The sequence below is a fragment of the Carettochelys insculpta genome, chromosome 13 (genome assembly GCF_033958435.1).
Source record: "Carettochelys insculpta isolate YL-2023 chromosome 13, ASM3395843v1, whole genome shotgun sequence".
NCBI lineage: Eukaryota > Metazoa > Chordata > Testudines > Carettochelyidae > Carettochelys > Carettochelys insculpta.
The window spans coordinates 30185641-30203587 of NC_134149.1; the positions used below are offsets into that span (position 1 = coordinate 30185641).

General features: G+C 39.3%; 1 protein-coding gene across 1 annotated transcript in view; it reads left to right on the forward strand.

The window, feature by feature from the left end:
- LOC142020423 (connector enhancer of kinase suppressor of ras 2-like) overlaps positions 1-17947 on the forward strand; it is a 581534-nt gene that overhangs the window by 335863 nt on the left and 227724 nt on the right. Inside the window, exon 9 of the mRNA XM_075008216.1 lies at positions 10086-10232. Coding sequence (XP_074864317.1) covers positions 10086-10232 — 147 coding nt within the window. The remainder of the gene's footprint in view (positions 1-10085; positions 10233-17947) is intronic.

Consider the following 17947-nt stretch of genomic DNA (forward strand, 5'->3'; position numbering starts at 1 on the left):
CCTGACATAAAGTAGTCAGTCTTAATGTTTGTCAGTATGAAGTTCATTGAATTAATATGAAGTATTTTTAATGAATTGTCAACTTGAGTCCTAATGAGTGTTCAACTTTAAGATAAAACTGCAAATGTAGCAACAAACTGCACCATTTGTGAAGCTGCTTCTCTCATCTAACAGGACTTTAGTTGCACTTTGGATATTAGGTATCAGTGGAAGAATGGTGGGAAAAGGGAAGATAAAGTCAAAGGAGAGGGGGCCTGGGGTGAAAGGGAGAGAGCTAATATGTGGGACAGAATGGCCTCATATTAGATTATTAAATTACTAAAGATGTTGAATTTTACTCTGATGAATAAAACTGTGCCAGAAAATTGAGGTGTTGTGGAAGGCAGTGTACATATATGACTGCATGTGTAAGATGACACAGGACACAGGGTTTTATCGCTGTGTTGCCATATTTGGTGTTTTTCTTTAAAGTTCCGTCTCTTGAACTAATTTGATTACATATGATTGCTTTGTAAGAACGAGGTAATAATAATATACTCTTAAATGAGAATTTCATCTTAAAATTAAAGTGAGTTTCTAGTCCTCTTGGCTGTAAAGAAATGCTTGAGAACGTGAATATTGCAGCTCAAAATCTGGAAGGCAAATAACAAGATCAAAATGTTTTATTTTAAGTCTCATGTTTTTTTCAGGGCCTAACTCATGAGTTTTGATCTCTGATGTAACCCCTTTTCTTTCCTCTCTGGGTTACTTGGGAGCAGGAAACACTCACTCGTAAGGCTGTGAGCTTCATGGGTTTAATGTTAAAGGAGGTCCTGCGTGTCCCAGTGGTGATGTTGGATAGTTGGAAATCCCCTTTCCACCCCTGATTTCTAAAAGTCTGGAAAATGGCAATGCCTCCACCTGTCTGGCCCCTGCACACATTTAATGGTGTGTCTTGGAGATCTCCAAGAAACTTATTCCAGTTATAATCTGGATTTAACTCCCAAGCAGCAATTATAAATACTATATGTCTAATAAACCACATTAGAATTAACATACACCTTCACATAACAACTTAAGGAAACAAGGGTACAGACTAAGCATGAAGAAAATGAATTGACAATATACACAGCAATAAATGAAACATACAACGATCATGTACACAGCTCTTACTATTTAAGATGTACACTGTCATCAGTTGCCTCACACCCGAGTGTACACTCTTTAGCTATCAAAGTTCCAGTTACTTGTTTGCATTGGCATGTGGCTGTCGTTGCAGACAGCTTGGTGAGGGTTCTGTGAGGGTTCAAAGACTACCATTACTAGATGGATTAAAGAACATATTTGTATGGCCTATGAACAGGCCTACTTTTTTCTGGGTAATGGTTATAATAGAAGTCATCAGTGATACTGCAGGTACAGCATGGAGAAGAACTGGAGAGGCCAGTGAAGAACAAGCATGAAAACTGGCAACATGTGACCTCCAGGAGAAGAGAGACAACTTAGGTATCGCCAAACCAGATAAAATAAGTAACCCTTTCCAGGGTGTCTCCACAGGTGCTACATGGAGAATCCTTTGGAAGAGACCTCTGAGGGAAGGGATCAGCAGGAGATACCATTGACCAGAAGGCATAGTAGGCATTGTCCCAAGGATGGGGGTTCCACAACCACCACTCCCAAGAGAAGGAGACAAGTGGTGGTGGTCAGGGACTCCCTCCTAAGGGGAACAGGATATTCCATCTGCCGTCCTGACTGGAAAACTAGAGAAAGCCAAGGTAGAGATTTAATTTTGGAAGTAAATGAGTGGTTGCACAGGTGGTGTCAAAGAGAGGGCTTTGGATTATTCAAACATGGGATGCCGTTCAGGTCAGGAGGATTGGTAGTAAGAGACGGGATCCACCTATTGAGGAGAAGGAGGAGTTCTTCGTGGACAGGCTTGCAAGCCTAGTGAAGAGGGCTTTAAACTAGGTTCGTCAGGTGACAGTGGCCTAAGCCCGGAAGTAAGTGGAGAAGTGGGATACCTGGAAGAAACACAAGGAGGAAAGTGCAACAGAGGAGGACCCCTGAATCATACTGAGAAAGCAAGGCAATAAGGTAGTCAGAGCTACAGTATAAAACAGGAGAAAAGCCTGTTGAGAGTCTATGGGTTAAGTTTAGAGATGGAAGTAGCAAGGATGATGTTTTAGTGGGTGTCTACTATAGACCACTGGATCAGATGGATGAGTAGATGAGGTTTTCTTTGAACAAAAGTTTATTATTATTCAAAAAATTAGATGACAAATAATGGAAGTTGTCATATCACAGCCCTGATTCTCCTAATGGACTTCAGTCACATAGACATCTCCTGGGAGATCATCACAGACATAGACACTCTAGGAAGTTTTTGGAGAATGTTGGGGACAATTTCCTGTTGTGTGTGCCAAAGAAGTGAACCAGCGGCCATGCTCAGCTTAGCCTGCTGTTCTCAAACAGGGAGGAATTGGTAAGGGAAGTAAATAAGGGTGGCAACCTGGGCAGCAGTGATCATGAGATGGTTGAGTTCAGGATCCTGACCAAAGGAAGAAAGGAGAGCAGCAAAATATGGACTCTCAACTTCAGAAAATCTGATTTTGACTCCCTCAGGGAACTGATGAACAGGATCCCCTGGGAAGGTAACATGAGGGGGAAAGGAGTCCAGGACAGCTGGCTGTATTTTACAGAAGCCCTACAGAAGGCACAGAAGCACACCAACCTAATGTGTGGTAAGAAAAACAAATCTGGTAAGTGGCTAGCTTAGCTTAACGGAGAAAATCTTACTGAGCTTAAACATAAAAGAAGTGTACAAGAAGTGGAAATTTAGACAGTTGACTAGGGAAGAGTATCAACATATTGCTCAAACATATAGGGGTGTAATCCAGAAGGCCAAAGCACCATTGGAGTTGTAGCTAACAAGGAGAACAAGAAAGATTTCTACAGCCATGTTAGCAGTAAGAAGGTTGTCAGGGAAGGTGTGGAGCCCTTACTGAATGAGGGATGTGACCTAGTGACAAATGATGTGAAAAAGCTGAAGTACTCAATGCTTTTTTCCCTCTGTCTTCAGACAAGGTCAGCTTCCAGAGTTTTGCACTAGGCAGCACAGTATGTGGAGGAGGTGGGCAGCCCTCAGCAGGGAAAGAACAGGTTAAGAACTATTTAGAAGAGCTGAACATACACAAATCCATGGGTCCAGATCTAATGCATCCAAGGGTGCTGATGGAGTTGGCTGATGTGATTGCAGAGCCATTGGCCATTATCTTTGAAAACTCCTGGCATAGGATGAGGTCCTGGGTGACTGGAAAAATGCAGTGCCCATCTTTGAAAAAGGAAAGAAAGAGAATCCAGGAGCTACAGACCTGTCTGCCTCACCACAGTCCCTGGAAAAATCAAGGAGAGAATCCTCAATGAATCCATATTAAAGCACTTGGAAGAGAGGAAAGTGATCAGGAGTACTGGAATAGTCAACATGGATTCACCAAAGGCAAATCATGCCCGACCAACCTGATTGCCTTCTGTGATGAAGTAACAGCCTCTGTAGACATGGGGAAGGTGGTAGATGTGGTATACCTGGAGTCTGATATGGTCTTTCACAGTATTCTTGCCAGTACGTTCAAGAAATATGAGTTGGATAAATGGACTTTAAAATGGATAGAAAGTTGTTTAGATCATTGAGCTCAATGGGTTGTGATTAATGGCTTGATGTCTGGATGGTGATTGGTATCAAGCGGAGTCCCCCAAGGTTCAATCCAGGGGCTGGTTTTGTTCAACATCTTCATTAATTACCTGAACGAGGGGATGGATTGCACCCTCAACAAGTTCACTGATCAAACTAAGCTAGGGAGAGAGGAAGATAGGTATAAGGTCCAGAGTGGCCTAGACACATTGGAAGATTGGGCTAAGAGAAATCTGATGAGTTTCAACAAGTGCAGAGTCCTTCACTTAGGACAGAGCAATCCCAAATACTGTTACAGGTTGGGGACCAACTGACTAAGCAGCAGTTCTGCAGAAAAGGACCTGGGCACTACAGTGGATGAGAAGCTGGGTGTGATTCAACAGTGTGCCCTTGTAGCCAAGAAGGCTAACGGCATATTGAACTGCATTAGTGGAACATTGCCAGCAGATGTAGGGAAGTGATTATTCCCCTTTTTTCAACACACTGAATAGTCTGTCCAGTTCTGGGCCCCCCCTCCATTACAAAAAGGGTGTGGATGCATTGGAGAGAGTCCAGCAGAGGGGAACAAAAGTTATTGGGTGGGGGCTGGAGCACATGGCTTATGAGCAAAGGCTGAGGTATTGTATACATGACACGTAACAGGTTATACATCTAGGGTTTGTCTACATGAACCCCCTCCTTTGAAGGGGGCATGTAAACGAACCCAATAGGAGAATATCAATGAGGTGCTGTGCTGCATAAGCAGCACCTCATTAGGCTAATTCTCGCCATGGGAACTTTGAAGTTGCAAACTTTGAAGCACTGGCAAGCCATGTAGCTGTGGGCATTTCAAAGTTCCCTTACTCCCAAGGACTCTACACTTGTTCTTGTTTTGGGCACTTCAAATTTGCACATGTACTTTGGGTACTAAGGCTAGCCACACTGTTGATCGCAGTATAAATGGGAGAAATTGTGGGACTAGATTAGTATTTGTTTTTCACCATAATGAGCTAAAGTTGGTGACTGCGTATCCAATAACAGGCATGTGAATACAAGCAAAACTATTGGAGGGTAATGGCAATTGTTGAGATGCAGTGAAAGATATGGGATGAGTCAGAGAAGAGATATAACAAGAAGTCCTGTGGCACCTTATAGACTAACAGATAGACTAAGGTGCCATAGGACTTCTTGTTGTTCTCGAAGATACAGACTAACATGGTTACCTCTGTGATAGAGAAGAGATAGTAATTGGTGGACCTTAACCACTCTCGTACCACTGGAGATGTGGTAGAGAAGGGGGAGGCACGGACACCCACACAAAGGGAGATTGGAAGTGGAAAGGAAGATTGGAGAGACAATGAGAACCAGTTGAGCACAGATTCATGAAAATTAATTGTGACAGTCCTATTTAGTTATTCAACCAATTGTTTCCGAACTAATAGGTTTCTTACAAATCTCTCCCACTCTTTACAGCACTAAATGTAAAAATGAAATATTTTAGGTGCATGAAGAATACTTCTGTAGACTCAGCATAACATTCTGACAATTTGGATCACAATATCTTAGTCACAAATTTTAGTGGGTGTGGTTTTTTCCCATAAAAGCGGTTGCCCAAATAAATCAGTTAGTCTTTAAGGTGCCACAGGACTCCTTGGTTTTTGTTTTTCTTTTGCAAATACAGACTAGCATGACTACTCCTCTGATGCGTGTCAAAAATGTTAGTGTTTTAGGGAGCAGTATTTTTAGAGTTGCTACTTTGAGAGTTATATTCTTTTGCCACTTAACACCAGCTTTCTGAAGTACTTTCATCCCATGGGTCTCACATGCACACACATGCCACTTTATGTTACCGTAACAGTCAGATCACTGAATAATTTAGCTTTTAAAGCCTCTTCTCCATTATTATTCTCACTGACTATAGGAGTCTATACAATTCAATTCAGAACAGTGTAACGGTGATCCATCAAAGAACATAACTGTTGCCATTCTTGGGATAAGTTTTCCATATTTTTGTACTATTTCCTGTGGGGTATTTTTTTTATTTTAAACATGTAGAAAATGTTGTAGTTAAAAGCAGAAGGTTATCTGAACACTTTTAGGCAGTAAAGCTCACATTACTTAAAAAGAAAGGGATTAAAATGATGGTGTTAATATCAGTGGTAGCAGTTCTCACTTCTAAATTCTCAGTACACCTTACAGGATCCCTGCATTACCTGTGAAAGCAGCACTGCTGCTGATATGAGGGTATCCTTATACTGAGCCCCCAGCTCATGAATCCTGATGTTGGCACCATTTTCTCCCATTAGAGAAAAGATAATTTCTGCCATACATAGAGATGCTGTGAAAGGGAAGATCCCCAATCAATGCTTTGGTGAATGAGGATGGAGTTTTGGCTATAACTGTTCAATCTGAAGCCTAATGGGAATAATGACATGTCAACATTTTTAATACTTTCACTGTTATACATTTCAGCAGAAATGCCAGTCCAGTTGTGGACTGTGCCTTATTCTGGATACTGTGGGGAGATGGGGAATAAATACCACATCTTTTGTTTCCTAGGCTTTCCGTGTTTAGTCGGGTTTCTTTTTATGAATGGGAAGAAGATGACAAAGGTAGAAAGATGATGCACAGTGTCATAATATGTAGATCATTCTAGCTGAGAGTTTAACAAAGGCTCACTTATGCTGTTCAAAGAAGATGCAATAATTTTCTCCTGTATTTGGTGATATGAGCACGGTGGTGATTGTAATTCTTCTGATCTCATTTATGTAGATACACATTATTAAACATCCTCCTTGGTCTTTTCTATTAGGAGAATTAGGATAATTTTAAAGTTAGCTTTCTTTATTATGTGAATTACTTTTGTTCTCTATTATTTAATCTAATTAATTGAATGTGTATTTTAGAAAATCTAGAGGAGCAGCATCTCCAGTGTAGGGGTGCATGTGTTTTTTAAAGAAGCTATGCAGTGTTATGATGACTTTAAAAAATTACAAACCCTTGCTGAAGGACCAATTCTGAGCTAGATTTCTAAAGATATTTATTGTATTTCAATTTATAATAAAATGTCCATATTGCTATGAACTTATTTTATAGTCTACTGATACTGATTGCACATTGTCCTTAATAACATATTTTTTCATTGTTTTAATGGTTTTGTCATTAAGAATTCTCATGTGAATAATTTATCATTAACAGGTTAATTATTTATCATTCTTCTCTAAGGAGGTCATGAAATCAGACATTTCTAAATTCTAGAAGTATATCCATCAATGAAAATCAAAAGTAGTCAGTATTTCATGTCATAACCAGGCAATAAAACTACCCTTTGTTAAGCTCATATAGAATTAGTTCACATAGATGTCAAGAACATTATCATTTTTTAAATGTTTAAAAATCCCTATATTTATAGTTATTTTTAAAATGTGATGTTCTCAAGAGCTCCTTCTACAATTTCTTTTTCAAATTGAGTACTGAGCCTGGAAGTTTAGCTTACAAATGTATCCCAAAATAGTAACTCCATGGCTAAACACTGCACTTGAAATAGCAGAGTATTCCAGTTCCCATACCCACCATCATACAAGGGGCAGTGGAAACTTCAAAATAGCCACTGTGCAAATTGCATAAGTTATCTTGAGTTGCAGCTACAGTGTAGCCGCAGTTTCACAGACTCAGGTGTCGCCTACCTGACTATTACTCCTACCCTGTGTTATTCCTTTCTCTGCTGCTGTACCTTTCTTACTTAGTTTTCTTTCTGCTCAGAATTAGAATCAGGTGTGAAGATTACATATGCATCTCCCAACAGTCGCTCCTGAATTCATAGTTTAAAACTCTTTTAATAGGCTATGTTCAACTTTTAAGAGACTCAGCACAGTTGACACTGTAGACACGACAAAATAATCATATGTTTGACCTCCCACACATACCACTTTTGCTGAAATTTGGATGCTGATGTGATCAACATACAATAGTTTCCAGGTGATATCATGAGCCACGCTAGAGTGTGCTTTGCTTGCCTTGTAATATGAGGAGAAACCAAGTATAGAGAACAGTGTTGTGCAGGTAAAGGTAATTTTAAGCATAGAATAGTTGAGTATGCCAAAGATTTTCCTTCAAAATAAATGATGCTGAGTATATACGCAAGCTATCTAAGGAAACTTAGGAGAAATCTTATGCTCTCTCTTTATTTCAGTGATACTGTACAAATACATGAAGACACAATAGAACAATATTTCCTCTAATCTATGTATTTTCTTGGCCTTAAATATCCTGACTGGCTAGGTTCTTGTTCTTCAGAAGGTCCTTCTCTTTTCTCCTGTGGTGTTCAGATACACTGTACTTCAATTGTTCTCTTGAAGAATCCTCCCAGGATTTTTAAGGAGATTGTTTCAACAGAACTGTTTTGACAAAGAACACAGCATATAGCTATCAAGGGAATGATAACACTAAGAGCAAAGATAACACAATTGGCTGTCGCAATTGAATTTGGAGATTTTTTGACTTTCCTGGGAAGAAAATATGATCAGAATCTCATTTTCTTATAAAATGTTCACACTATGTAACAGAAATGACAGCATAACATGCTGTGGTAATTGGGGAGTTCTGCAGTAGCTATTACTCAAGTATCTCAAACATACATGCGCTATGTTCTGTAATGCCTCTCTGAGGTGCGAAGTATTGTTATCCTATCTTACAGATGGGAAATTAAGGCACAGAGAAGTTAGCTTCACAGAAGCGTGTTAGTGTCGGAGCTGGGAATATAACCTAGTTTTGCTTTTCTGATTACGAGTTGTGTTTTGTAGCCTCTTGGCAGTGTTCTTTTATGATCTAGTCTGTGTGATGGTCATTAAGAACTGTTAGGAAATAGAAATTCATCATATTTAAGGAATAGATACAGCAAAGTGGCAACCTTTAACATAAATAACAGTCATATAAATTAATGCCATGCAAACAAAGGTGCCCAGTTCATCAGATATTCCCAAAACCACAGCCCTATATTTGGATTCATGCAATGTCCTGCTTTCACTCCTTTATGATACTTGATGAAAAAGACCCTTTTTGTATCCAGTATCTATTAATATACTAATGCACTTGAATATCTCTAATCTGGCATGCTGGATTATGGAATTGTCTGAACTGTGGATGTTCACCATAACATGAAAAGTAAACAAAATATATTACTAAATCTTTTGTATGTACAAACCATTATGGAGTACTATACATGTATAACATGTCATATGATGAATCCTTAAAGCGCTGTATTTAATCTGTTATTTTGTTTTGTTATTTTATGTAGGTAACTAACCAGAAAGCCATTAATTGTACAGTACAGTGCTCTACCATTTCTCACATTTACACGTTACATTTGTGCTAGATAGTATAGGATGTGGGGGAGTATGTGCTTGTATACTTTGTTTTATTGCACTGCATTTCAAGATTATTTTGTTTTTATTATCATTATGATGCTCCAGCCATGCAGAGATTTGAACCATGGATTAAGAACGTTTAAGTGCAATACAAAAAATATTCTTTACCTGTGGCAGAGAATTCATGCTTTTTTACTGCATCAAATCTACTCAAAATTATTTAAACATTGGATTATTTAAACATTTGAAAATAATCCTTTATATACCTTTTGCTCATCATTTACATTATATATAACTTTTACAATCCATTTTAGCATTTATCTTTTTATCAAATAGGAGGTATATTCATAAACACAAAATGAAAATTCATACCCTATATTTATAAACTTAAATGTTTAAATGTAAAAGCAGAAAAAATGCATGCAAAATAAAAAATAATCCTAAAAATTACTATGCATTTTTCCAGGAGGGGGTACAAGAGAAATCCCTTCAGAGTTATTGTCATTTATAATAATTTGTGAACTTCAATTACTCTCAGTGGAACTATTAGTAACTAAAGCAAATGATACTTTATCTTTAATTAATCCCTGGAGGAAGTTGCATTCTTGTTATCCAATGATATCCCTTTTTCTATTTCTCCTGCCCCTTCCCCAAATTAAACAGTTTTTGTTATAACACTGAAGATGTGGTTTTCAATTATTCAGTTACTACTATTGCTCCTCCTACAGATAAATTCAATGATTATTCAGTGGTAAGGATAATTAAAAATTATCAAGTTGTTTAGAAGACAAGAAAAATTATAGCACTACATTAGTATTTTCAAAATCCCCTGTTTACTTTATATCTTTAGGATTAGATTAAGATTTCATCTCCATTATAAAAAATGAGCAAAAACCCAGCAACAGCATTATCATCTCTGTGCTAGAGGAGTGAAATATAATTAATAACTATTTGCAAAGAATGCACAATAATACAGTTCCATTTAAATCAACCATTTTGGTTTAACACAAGACTTCATGACCAGGTAAATTAGTGGAAGTCTTTCAAAGTTCCATTATGGGCTGTCTCCTCAGGTTGGCTGGCAGTTAAAGAACCTTGTAAATGCACTGCGGGAAGACCCAAATGGAGTCATCTTAACCTTGAAGAAACGTCCTCAAAATACTCTGGTTTCTGCTCCTGCACTTCTGAAGAATGTGAGGTGGAAGCCTCTGGCACTTCAGGTAAGAAGGTTGTTGAAACTGTAGTGTTTTATGGCCAATGCTATATTTTGTTAAAGACCAAGGTAGTAACGTTGCCATTTCTTCCAAACAGAAGTTACAGTTGTAATTATAGTATAGTTCATAATGACCAGGACTACATTCCTGTGACACTCAGAAAATTAGTGAAACAAAGTGCTGGGATACTTTCATGAACCAAGGATCAGCACTCTGGTACAATCAGGCTAATTGTGTTTCTGCCATATCTTTTGTATGAGTGAGGACTGTAAGAGTCAAAATAGACAGAACATCTGCAAACAGTAATATATTCATTATATCTAACCATTCTGAACCAACTCCAGATCAGTTGCTTACGGTTTCCAGCAAAAGCAATGCAGCTATTCCAGGCATTCTGCATTTCTATTATATCCAAGAAAATATTTTGTAATCTCTTCAAGAGGGAATTCTAGTCCCTTTGGATTTCTTATGCAGCCTATTTATGTCTGTTTATTTTCCAATTTTTTTGGCCAACAGGTTAATGGCTTGTTTAAAGAACTAGCAATACTTTTATGTTTCCTTGTTCTCTGGAAGCCCAACAATATGAAAAAAGCAGTTAAAAATGTGATCTGCCTCTCTGCTTCATTTTCCTCAACATAAAATTTTCCTGTGGTGTCCCATGACCTGAACTCTCTTCTCAGAATTCTCATGAATGCTCTTCTGAGAGCATTGATATATGTGATAGAAACTGACACACTAAAAGTTTTCAAATGAAAACTACTTAAAGCAACTTTCCTGAATAAACAAATGAATGTGACTGCCTATTTCATACTTTTAAAATGGCAAAAGATTCTGTACTTTCATGATGTGTGAAGCAAGTTTGAAAATTTTGTTTGAATCATTCCAAAAGGTGAATACCTGTTTGAATCCAGTCTGAATAAACATCTTTATTATGTCTAGTGCTTGTCTTGTAAAAAAAGAGGAGCTGGTACTCATCCGGCTCCCCGCCCTCCTTCCCAGCCAGTCCCATGTCTGGGGCTGCTGAGGTGACGATACTCAGCACTGGCAAGACCTGGCACAAATAAGCATTGATTATGTCCCATATTTCTCTTTCCTCAATCAGAGTCAAAGAAGTGTGTCCTTCTTCTGCCTTTTCATCTTTCCAAACTTTCATTCTCTGCAATGATCACATACCCACTTAGCTCGATAGCCAATCTTCAAAGTCTAGAAACTCTGACATTTGTTGTTCTTTTCTCTCTCTCAAAGCTAACACCTGTATGAGTAACCTGCCCCAAAGGGGACTTTATGAAACTCATAAGAATTGAATACTTTATAGATTTTTCTCCACTAGAATGCTTGAAGACCTAAAGAGAAAGGCAGCTATTCATGTAATTAGTCTGAAATCTTCTTGGACAGTAAAATGGACTTGGCAAGTAGAGGTCCCTCCTCTCTGCCAGCACATTAATTATGTAGTTAAAGAACCTGAAAATGAACCAAACCCAGGTCCAAGAAGCTCTGTTAGTATGGTAGTGATCAATGCTGTTATATATAGCTTCCAGTTTCCTCTACCATACAGTTGTTGCTCCAGTCCCATCATGCTCATGACGGTTGGATGAATGGGAGCACATTAAACCATTTTACTAATGATCAGTGGTTTCTGTTTTATGGTATATCTCATTGAGGAAACCAGAATTAGAATTTCCATGCATTTTCTTCACTTAAAGACCAGTAAGGAGTGTTGTATTTATGATTGCCTCCACTAAAACATGCTTCACTGATACAGAGGAAATATTCCAATGAAGGAACTCGGTAAAATTGTACATTGCTATTTCTCACGGTTTTTTTTAAAGTGATGACAGTGTTTTTCATAAGTACCTGCTAAGACAAGGATGGGCAATAAGTGACCCTGCTGGCAAGATGTGTTTTGCCTCTAGTGAGCCACAGGTGCTTTATTTACCTACATATCTGCAGGCAAAGCTGCTGGTGGCTTCAATTGGCTGCAGAGTGCTGTTCCTGGCCAATGGGAGCTTCAGGAAGTGGCATGGACCAAGATACGCTTTCCATAGCTCCCACTGACTAAGAATAGCAGTCCAAGGCCAATGGGAGCTCCAAGCAATCATGCCTGTGGATGCATAGGTAAATAAAGTGCCAAAGGTCAGCCAGGGGCTAACCCTAGTGAACTGTGTCTGGCCTGTGGGCCACGTATTGCCTGCCCTTTCTCTAAGACCAGACTTTTGTTAAACTAGATGTATGAAATCATTATCAACAGAGGTAGTTCATTTCTCAAAGCTTCTTTCTTTTTTTTAAGCACTCAGCTGCCACAGTGATGAAGACTGTATAATTGCCTAGATAGATTTCAAGATACCAATTTTTTAAAGTAATTCCCTATCTGAACGTAAATGCCGATTGTGCTAAGAAACTGTTTTATGGACACTCATGGTCATGATAACAGGAATGCAAACAATCCTCACAGTATAAAAGACATGATTTGCCAGTTCTTGTTTATAGGATCCATGATCTTTACTAAATGCAAGTGTAACAGTGTCCACTGGCTATGTGCATGGGCCTGCACACTTTCTCGGTTTTGTGGTGGTTCTCTGGTGACTCAGCCCTCCAACCAACACACATTGCGTGTGTCTGTGAAATAAAGCAAACCTTTCCAAAGGTGCAAGTCCAACAGGGGTCCCTCTCAGTGTCCTCTGTAATGACTTTCTCTGTTTGTCCCCACTCTGGAATAGAGCAGTGCTCAGGCAGGGCAATGCCTTTGTCCTCTCAGGGCTTTTCTGGCCCCCGCACTTCAGCTGAGGTCACTATAGTTGCTTTCCCTCCACTCCCTCTGGAAGTATCACTATCCAGGCCACTTCCTCCAGTAGCTAAGGAGCGTTAGGGGCACCTGGGCCTACCCTCTAATGTGGGTCTATCCCAGCCCTGGGACCCTATAGATAGCAGCTGTCTGCAATGTCCTTTTAAATAACTGCATTGCTGCTTTAATTCCATGGGCTACTTCCCTACAGCTTCAGCACATTCTTCATTCTTACCTCAGGTCTTTGTCTTGGTGAAGTCCCAGGAGCCAGCCTTGAGCACCAACTAATTTCAAGTATCGGAGGGGTAGCCGTGTTAGTCTGGATCTGTAACGGCAACGAAGGGTCCTGTGGCACCTTATAGACTAACAGAAAAGTTGTGAGCATGAGCTTTCGTGCGCACAGACTCACTTCATCAGATGCACATGAGTCTGATGTGAGATGAGATGAAGTGAGTCTGTGCTCACGAAAGCTCATGCTCAAAACTTTTCTGTTAGTCTATAAGGTGCCACAGGACCCTTCATTGCTGCAACTAATTTCAGTGGCTTGAGCATTGTCCCACTAAACCCAGGGTTGTGGGCTCAATCCTTGAGGGGATCTGGGGCAAATAAATTAAAAAAGAAATGGTGCTTGGCCCTGCCAAGAGGCAGGGGACTAGACTCAATGACCTCCTGCAGTCCCTTCCAGCTCTGTGAGATGTGTATCTCCATACTTTCCTCCAGCTCTAGCAAGGAGCTGCTCTTATTCTGGCCTTGAAGCTTTTCTTATGCTGTCCTGCTGGCCAAAGATTGGTTGTGTCACACACAGGGGCTCTAAGCTGCTTGGATGACCACTCTTCTGTCCTTTTCTGAGGCTCGGGATGGCAGAAGGACATGACCTCCCACAGGGGCATCTGGACCTAGTCCACTCTGTCACACCCAGTAAAATACAAATCACCACAGAGCCTTTTGTCAGTCTTACAGAATGAATGTGTAGTACCCAGAGGCACTGAGACCTCAGCTGGGGTGAGTAAAGTCTCTGCTCTACAGCCTCAGCTAAGAGCCAGCTGGCCTTTAGCTCGTGGGGTAGAGTGCAGGGCTTTAGACCCTATGTGCACAGATTCTGTTCCCAGGGCTGACAACCCAGGTCTGTAAGCATTACAATGGGGGGCTTGTCCAGGATGAACTGCTGGAAGGTCTCAGAAGCTTGGGATGTGCTTCCTCAGCCCAGGGAAGCATGAAATATCCAGAGGCAGTAAGACCTCATCTGGGATGAGTAAAGTCTGCTCTACAGCCTTGGCTGAGAGCCACCTGGCCTTTAGCTCACACAGTAGAGTGCAGAGATTTAGACCCTGTGCTCACAGGTTCTACCTCCAGGGCCAGCAACCCAGGTCTGTTGACATTACAAATGCTTTTGGGAATCCTTTTAAGAAACTGTAATGAAATCATGAAACATGATGAAAACCCATCATGGATTTACCCAGGTGTTGGCCCAGGGATTACTCCCTCCACAGTGCGCAACAGAAAAATAAATATTACAGTGTTATCAACTCTCAAGATTTTCTTGGGAATCTCACAATAACTATTTTGTTTTTGTTTTGTTTTGTTTTTCTTGAAGCATGAACTTCTGGAGATATGTGGTTAGGTGAAAACCTCTTTTTACATAAAAAAGGGAAGATTGTAGCCCTCATGTTGGAACAGAAAAGCTTGAAGACATACATCAAATACATCCCAATAATGCAAATATCATTAAGGCCAATAAAAGAACCAATAACTTATTATTAAAAAAAAAACATTATTTTAAACCAGTTTAAAGATTTCTGGACCTTGCTCAGAATTTTGTATGCTTGGGGTTTGTCACATTGATATATAATGCACATATTTATTCTCATCAGCTCAGATAATTTCTTTCAGAAATATTTGATATAACATATGTGCATTTACCTCATTTTTCGTCACAGAAAAAGAAATGAAAACTTAGTTTTCTTTAAAATTTCATTAGACTTTCTGGCAGATTGTCAATCTAGAACTCAATTTCATAATCACTGAAGTCAGTGAAAAGACTTCCATAGATTTCAGTGGGAGCTGGATCAGTTTTGGGTGAATGGGGTGGTAATTGGTAAGTTAGCATTAGCTGAACAGCTTATTGGCTGTCTATCGCTACTGGCTGCAAGTGGTGTAAACATGCTGCTTGATGCTGACACGAAACTACTCAGACAGAAAGAAACATTTTTTTAACACTCTTATGTTGTCGTGCAGCTCTAATGTCTTCTTTCACCTCATAGATTAAGGTTCTCGCAGTGTGGGGCTTAGGGTTCCTATCTTACAGTGAATTAGAGAATTGCTATTTTTCCCCCACCTCTCTGTCTCAGAATTGCCCATGAAGATACTTTTACCACATGGCTGTGAGAATGAAAGGCTTTATATATAGTTGCTGTTCATAATATCACATTGTTTATCTACAGTGGATCAACACAAGTGTATAATTTGGTTGTGGTATTCCCCGATATATAAACACTACATCTGCATAATTTACAAATCCAAAAGACCAATGAATTAGAGTTCCAATGCTGAACATGAACTTTAATCTCTGATAAGCCATACCCTTGTTAATCTACGAAATCACAAGATCAGTTAATTGTAATGATTTCTCCTCTTTTCTATGATTAGAACAAGAAGTTCATATCCCCTGAGATTTTATATGTGTTCTCTTCAGTGAGATAAACATTATTATGCTTCTAATCAGTTTGGGGAGATGGTAGCTCAGAATGAAAAGAATTTCCGCATCCATATACATACAAATTACTTGCTTTTCTCTTATTCTTTGCTTGAAATATATTTGTGGCTCATTCTGCCACTTTCCCTCACATTTGTAGTACCTTACCTCTGAAAAATAATTTCATAGGCTCCAAACAGACTGTTCATTTGAGTAAGATTGGTAAGCTCTGTGTAGCTGGAACAAAATTATGTACACTTGTGTATTGTCACATATGTTGTTTGAATGATTTGTGTTTAAAGTTTGAACATCTAACATATTAGAAATGCTAAAGCATTTTTTACCTAAACTTCCATTAATTTAAGAAGTTTATATTTTATGTTCTCATCAGTCATGCTTCCATTGAAGTCACTAGCAAAATTGCAGATGAATACATTGGGAATGGTGGCTGGTCTGTAATTATTAATCACTGGCAAATGGGCAAGATAACATGAAATGCCACCTAAAAAGTCACCAGTGTCACCTTTGTCTGGTTTGCCTTCATCTACGGAACCACACCATTCCCTTTTGTTGAGAGCAAGCTCTTTCAATTTCTCACCGAACAGTTTTGTCATGGAATTGGCACAGTGTTCTCAGTTTGCCCAGCAGTAATTTATGGTCTCTGGGGATCCTGTCACTAATGTGGCTTGTCTACCTAGTCTCATGCCCATGACTCACCATCTCCACTTCATATCGTACATCACCCGTACAATGAAAGTGAAGGAAGAAAAATTCACTGTAACCCAGAGAACCATGGAAAGGGCAAGGTGTAAGATATCACTCCGAGATCTTATAGGGAATGAGATCAGAAGGCGTACTTAAAAAATACCCTTTATAGTATATATTTATACCATGCTTTTCTTTTTCTGTAAGTACCAGAGCATTTTCATTGAATAGTATATTATAACACAAATTTTCTTTTTATTCTCTGAACTAGTACTTTGTAGCTGGAGTGGATTTGAAACTTGTCTTGTTTATTTCTGTGTATCTGCAATAAATAAACTATGTAAAAATATGTGAACATTTTTAGTCATCTTAATACAATGATCAACATAAAAAGTCAGCAAAACCGGAGACCTTGAATTTACAGTTTTTATTATAAGTAAATTAAGCATGTGACGAGTTGAAAATGTAAATGTTGTTTACTTGTAAGTACATCAGTCAGTGCAGTGGCTTTCTCAGTAACTCCTGTTACTGTAATTTCTGAGCACCTAACATTCTATTTTCATATTGTGACATTGTAGGCTGTTTACAAGTATGTAGGGACATGAAAAATAAGTCTTGGACTGTGCAATCTGGTCTTGTGGGGGCTCTTATCCTATACCAATTTCATGGGGAAAACTAGCATTTCTCAAATTGGGGATCCTGTCCCAAAAGGAAGTTGCAGGGAGGTCACAAGGTTATTTTAGGGGTTCACAGTATTTATTTCCCCTTAGTTCTGAGGTGCCTTCAGAGTTGGGCAGCCAGAAAATGGTGGCTGCTGACTAAGGACTCAGTTCTGAAGGCAGCAGCATAGAAATAAGGGTGGCTATGCTTACCTCTGCCCTGCTGGCTCTGTCTTCAGAGCTGGGCTCCCAGCCAGAAGATGAAACTTTCCAGTTTCCCAGCTCTGAAGGCCATGCCATTGCCAGCAGCGGTGCAGAAGTAAGAGTAGCTGTACCATAACCCCTTCTATGGTAACCTTGTGACACACTGTGCTCCAGTACCTTTTTGGGGCAGGACTTTTACAATCACAACACCTTGAAATGTCAGATTTAAATAATTGAAATCATGAAAATTATAATTTTTTAAAATCCTATGACAATAAAATTGACTGAAACGAACTATCAATTTTGTAGGGCCCTACGTGTATGAAACGTGCTTATTTTGGATTCAAGTGACCCTTAACACAACCCTCAAACAAGCAAGTTGTGTTTTGATTAATTGAACTTTTAATAAATGTTTGTTTTGTGTAGGAAGACTTTATCATACTAGTTTACTACAGCTTATTCCACAGCCATTTTAGCTGTCCTTGTTATAGGGCAGCAATGTAGCAGAACCTTGCAATTCAGTATAATGCACACACCGGGAGATTCTGCAGTATCTGTGACCAGCTCTGCACAAGCAGTCATAAAAAGGATTGGGAAATGGTTCATGACCATGCAGATCCAATAGGCGCATCCACCCTCATGTAGGTTTCTATTTGAATTCAAGTTGTGAATTAGCCGA